This window comes from Rhinoderma darwinii, chromosome 10 (genome assembly GCF_050947455.1).
Source record: "Rhinoderma darwinii isolate aRhiDar2 chromosome 10, aRhiDar2.hap1, whole genome shotgun sequence".
Taxonomy (NCBI): domain Eukaryota; kingdom Metazoa; phylum Chordata; class Amphibia; order Anura; family Rhinodermatidae; genus Rhinoderma; species Rhinoderma darwinii.
In genome coordinates, this window is record NC_134696.1 from 27,177,950 (window position 1) to 27,183,997 (window position 6,048).

General features: G+C 43.1%; 1 protein-coding gene across 2 annotated transcripts in view; it reads left to right on the forward strand.

Moving 5' to 3' along the window:
- The first annotated feature begins 346 nt into the window (after positions 1-346).
- The window catches only part of CCNL2 (cyclin L2), an 18,902-nt gene continuing 13,200 nt past the window's right edge, over positions 347-6,048 (forward strand). The window contains exon 1 of one of the 2 annotated variants that reach the window (XM_075839618.1): positions 347-629. In XM_075839618.1, the coding sequence (XP_075695733.1) occupies positions 411-629 (219 nt within the window). In that variant the 5' untranslated portion in view covers positions 347-410. The remainder of the gene's footprint in view (positions 630-6,048) is intronic. The other variant, XM_075839614.1, reaches the window with a different exon arrangement.

A 6,048-nucleotide genomic window follows, 5' to 3' on the forward strand; every position in this document is an offset into this window, starting at 1 on the left:
ATATTATAATGCGCAATTGTCGTGCGCGTATAATAAGATGGCAGACAATATGGTGGTGTGTAAGTCCTGACTGAGACAGGCACACCTCATGAGTTTCTTTCTTTACAACCAGAATTTAATAACAATAGAACAGAATGGACGCAGCCCAGTGCATTGTGGGAGTTGTTTGTTAGAAACTCCAGATTTGCGTCATCCAAGCGGAAATGGGCGGGACCAGTGAGCCGTTGAGTCACGTTCCTTGACGTCAGTCTAAAGATTGGCTAATACTTTGAAGGACGTGTCTTTTACCCAATCAAAACAGGAGCTGAGTCGATGCTAGCCAATGAGGACGTTAGGGTTAGCCACTAAGAATTTGTAAAGAATTGCAGGGCAGCGCCGCGCTGGAAGCTAGAGTAGAGGAGGACGAGAAGATGGCTGCCGCATCAACCGGCCCTTCCGATGGGATCCTGATAGGGGATAAGCTGTATTCCGGCGTCCTCATCTCTCTGGAGAACTGTCTGATTCCCGAAGAGAAGTGCGCCTTCACTCCTTCCATTGTGGACGGGTTGGATTTGGACACGGAGACGGATCTTCGATGGGTTGGCTGCGAGCTCGTCCAGTCAGCCGGCATTCTGCTGCGGCTCCCTCAGGTAAGAGCTGTTCGCGACGTAGCAGGTTGGGGGTGGTGCGTGTGATATTTTTGGGGGTCATTATCCGGGTTATGTGTCGGGAAATGGTGCTGAGGCCTACACCGGCCATGAAGCCTGCCCTAGAGTACCTGTGTCTGAAAGACAATGGCGGCGCAAAACAACGAGGTTCATGTGAGAAAACTGAACCAGGCGGTTTATAATCTCCTGCTGTAATCCTCCTCCATTACTGAGGCCTCGGCGCCTCCAGTCTGGTGTTTGTAAATGGTGTAATTTTCTTTTTACTTTTAAGCCGGTATTAACCAGACCTGACTGCCGGACTATCAGCTATATGTATTGTTCTGGATTAACAGAGGTCAAAGAAATGTTCAAAGATAGCGATCTGACTACAAATCTTACACGTTGTCTTCCAATTTTTTAATTATTATTTTATCCCATGAAGGGATAACTTTTTAACAAGCTTTATTTTTTACTTGTGTATTAGCGTACCTCTGTCTGTGAGACATTATGCTGTGTCCCCCCTATTACATAGTGTTCCCTAACAGCAGGCATATTAAACACAGTCCTGGGATCCTTTATAGGTCCCCAGGGCTGACTGCAGAGGGTTCCCCCAGTCTCTGACGTGATCGAAGAGGGGAGTCCCCTTTAATCATGCCATGGGCATATACAGTGGTGATCAAAGGGTTAACCAGCTGGGAAGGGAGTTTCCCATTAGTTACAGCTCTTGTTTGGATGATTGGAGAGCTCCGAAGCCTTTTCTACGGTGACGCCAAAAGACATCGCTGAGGACCTACACCGCCTGCCGTCATGACAGTGGATGATCGGGAAGGGGTTAGAGGGTATTCGTTATATAACGAATGGTCACCTGTCCATTGAATAGGTGATAACAAACCAGTCAGGGGTCCCCCATCCAGGTGTTGTGTACATCCCTCCCCAGCCGTAAGACAGCGAGAACCAGGAGCTTAATTTATAGTCTCTGGCGCTCCTGATAACACCTGGGTGAGGTGTAACAAGTGTCTCAAACACACAATAAATTTGGAGTCTGGCATATACTAGTTCTTCGGTACATTTTTAAGACCTAATTCTGGCACATTTTGCTTAGTAAGGGCTAGTTCACACAGATTTTTGATGCGAAAACCACGCCAAAATGCTTCCAAAATTGCCTAACATTCATTTCAATGGGAGGCGGTTTTTCCTGTGAGCGGGAAAAGCGCTCACGGGGGAAACAAGTGACAATGCTTTCTTCCCGCGGTTCCGTCTGTGACCTCCCATTAAAATCAATGAGCGGCTGTCTTGCCGAAAGACGTCGCAAAAAAAAAAATCGTGTCAAAGAAAGTGGAGGCATGGTAAAATCTGCCTCAAGATTCCTGAACTGAACTATGGGGCAGTCAATGGAAGGAGGCCAGGTCTGATGAATCACATGGTTTAGGTCATTTGGACAGACTGGTGCATGTGTGTCACTTACCTGGGGAAGATCTGTCACCAGGATGATCTATGGGAAGACGACATGCCGTCGGAGAACGTTCTGCTGGGAAACCTTGGGTCCAGGAATTTATGTGGATGTGACATGTACCACCGACCTTACATATTCTAGTAGACCAAATACCCCCCTTTGTGTCAACCATATTCCCTAATAGCAGTGCCCTCTTTCAGCAGGATAATGCCCCTGCCACACTGCAAAAATGTTAAGGAATGGCTGGATGAACATGACAAAGAGTTCAAGGTGTTGACTTGGGCTCCAAATTCCCCCGAACTCAATCTAATCAATAATCTGTGGGATGTTCTGGAAAAACAAGTCTCATCCATGGAGGCCGCACCTCACTATTTACAGGACTACGGCTACATTCACAAGACCGTTTTCAGAAAAATGAAATTCTATGGGTGTATTCACACGGCCATTTTTTTGATTGTTTTTTAACAGCCTGTGAATACCAGCTATAAAAAAGATAGGACGTGACGTCATGGATGGCTCCCATAGAAATCAATTGATCTGTTTTTACCGGACGTTTTTCCGGAATCAATACTTGTAACGGCCGGCAAAGACTGATCCTGGCCGAGGACGCCCCACACACAGCGCTACTTTGAGCGCTGAGCCCAATGAAGCTCCTGACAGCACTGTCCAGATAAGGACCGTGAAGTCAGGGCTTTCTTCTATGGAGTCCCTGGCCAGAGAAACGAGAGATGTCTGGTGGGGGACTCCTGTCTTGGGAAAGCCCTTGACATCACTGTCCACATATGGTCAGGGGCTCCCTCTGACACCACCCTGTAGATAGCCACCCCCCACGTAAATTGCACCCCCCCCCTACACACAATAGGTAGCACCCCCTATGTGGACATTATATACAGTGGGCACTGTGGCACTATCTACAGGGATTTTGCGTCACCATCTACATGGGCACTGCAGTGTCTTCAGGGGTTGGGACAAAAAAACCTGACAAATGAAATCCATTTTTTTTAATGACCATGAAAACCGCAAACTGATGACAAATGGCCATTATAAACGGACTGGAAATGGATGAAAGTTTGGAGACACACTGATGCAAAACGGCCATGAAAGACCAGTTGATCAGTTTTTATTGGCTTTTTGTTTTTTCACTGTCATGTGAATATAGCCTTAAAGGGGTTGTCCCAAGTTGACTCAAATTTTTTTTTTAAACATTCTAAGCAGGAAATGAATTTTAAAACATTTGCTGTTAAAAAAAATTTAAAATTCATTTCCTAAGTGCCTTTTTTTTACACTTGATAACTCAGCAAGTGCTGGTTATCTTTTCTAAAAAGGGGCGTGAGCGGCTCGATGTCAATCAAGCCGCTCCGCTCTGCAGTGTGCGCGCTCCCGATGTTGCTAGATACTGTAGTTCTAGCAGCATCGGGAGAATGTTCGTCTCAAGCGGGCATGGTAAGCCCGATTGAGACGAACTTACCGTGAATGTCAACTACCCTACACTACACTACACTGCACTACACTACATTCAGCCCGTTTCGGCAAACAACTTCTCCCCCACCCTGTCACTACATGTAATGTTTGTAGCCGCCGTACCGGTGCTGCATCAGCACCCGGCGAACAACTAAAAATATATAAAAAAAATAAACTCACCTAAGACGTTCTAACGGCGCTCTGAACGGTCCCGTCACTTGCCATCTTCCCTCTTCTTGGCGCCGCTCGCATTCATAGTAACAATGCGTTGTGGCGCAGATGACGTAATCATATCAGGCCCACGTGATTACGTCATCTGCACCCACCGCTCTGTTATTGTGAATGGGAGAAGAAAAGTGACGGGACCTTTCAGCTCTTCGTGGGAACGTCTTAGTGAGTTTATTTTTGTATGTATGTTGTCATGTATGTGTATATGTGCATGTATGTTTTCTTGTATGTATGTTGTCCTGTTTGTATGTGTATATGTGCATGTATGTATGTTTTCATGTATGTATGTTGTCATGTTTGTATGTGTATATGTGCATGTATGTTTTCATGTGTGTATGTTTTCATGTATGTATGTTTTCATGTAGGTATGTTTGCATGTATGTTTGTATGTATGTTTTCATGTATGTATGTTGTCATGTTTGTATGTGTATATGTGCATGTATGTTTGCATGTATGTAAGTTTTCATGTATGTATGTTTGCATGTATGTATATATGTACATGTTTGTATGTATGGTTGAATGCAAGTATGTATATATGTATGTTTGCATGTATGTATGTTTGCATGTATGTATGTTTGCATGTATGTTTGTATGTATGTATGTTTGCATGTATGTATGTTTTCTTGTATGTATGTTGTCATGTTTGTATGTGTATATGTGCATGTATGTTTGCTTGTATGTATGTTTGCATGTATGTTTGTTTGCTTGTATGTATGTTTGCTTGTATGTATGTTTGCTTGTATGCATGTATGTTTGCTTGCATGTATGTATGTTTGCTTGCATGTATGTTTGCTTGCATGTATGTTTGTATGTATGTTTTCTTGTATGTATGTTGTCATGTTTGTATGTGTATATGTGCATGTATGTATGTTTGCTTGTATGTATGTTTGCTTGTATGTATGTTTGCTTGTATGTATGTATGTATGCTTGTATGTATGTATGTTTGCTTGTATGTATGTTCTCATATTTGTATGTGTATGTTTTCATGTATGTATGTTTTCTTGTATGTATGTTGTCATGTTTGTATGTGTATATGTGCATGTATGTGTATGTGTATATGTGCATGTATGTTTGCATGTATGTATGTTTGCTTGTATGTATGTATGTTTGCTTGCATGTATGTATGTATGCTTGCATGTATGTATGTTTGTATGTATGTTTTCTTGTATGTATGTTGTCATGTTTGTATGTGTATATGTGCATGTATGTATGTTTTCATGTATGTATGTATGTTTGTATGTATGTTTTCTTGTATGTATGTTGTCATGTTTGTATGTGTATATGTGCATGTATGTTTGTATGTATGCTTGCATGTATGTATGCTTGTATGTATGTTTGCTTGTATGTATGTATGTTTGCTTGTATGTATGTATGTTTGCATGTATGTATGTTTGCTTGCTTGCTTGTATGTTTTTTTTTATATTTTTGATTTTTTACAGGTTTGGTGTTTGGACTACGTCGGTTTCGAGGACTACTTAGATGACGCTTTTTTATTTCATCAATAAAATGGTTAATGAGGGTTGTGTTGGGGGTGCTTTATTTCAATAAAATATTTTATCTATATCTTTGTGTTTTATTTTCAAGTTTTATTACTATCACTTTAGTAATGGCCGCTGTCTGAGTGACAAGGTCCATTACTAAGGGGAGGCTTAGTGTTAGCCGGTGCAGAGGTTAACACTAAACACCATTATTACCCCGGTACCCACCACCACCAGGGGTGCCGGGAAGAGCTGGGTACGATCCAGTACCCGACCATCTACTGTGATGGTCGGGCTCCGGGGCGGCCGCAGGCTGGTATTATGAGGCTGGGAAGGGCCAAAAACAGTGGACCTTCCCACCCTTGTAATGCTAGGCTGCTGCTGCTGTGTTGTATCTGGCTGGTTATAAAAATGGGGGGGACCCCACGTCATTTTTTTTTTATTATTTATTATTTTTTTTTATTAAAAAGACATGGGGTTCCACCCAATTTATCATAACCAGCCACATACAACACAGTGTTATTAGCCTGGGAATGTACTTAGCCAGTGGCCCCTCCCACCCGTGTAATGCCAGGCTGCTGCGGCCTTGTATATGGCTGGTTATTAAAAATGTGGACCCAACGTCTATTGTTAAATTGAAAAAAAAAACGACGTGGGGGTCCCCCACATTTTTATAACCAGCCCGATACAACACAGCAGCAGCAGCCTAGCATTACAAGGGTGGGAAGGTCCACTGTTTTTGGCCCTTCCCAGCCTCATAATACCAGCCTACGGCCGCCCCAGTACCCGACCATCACAACAG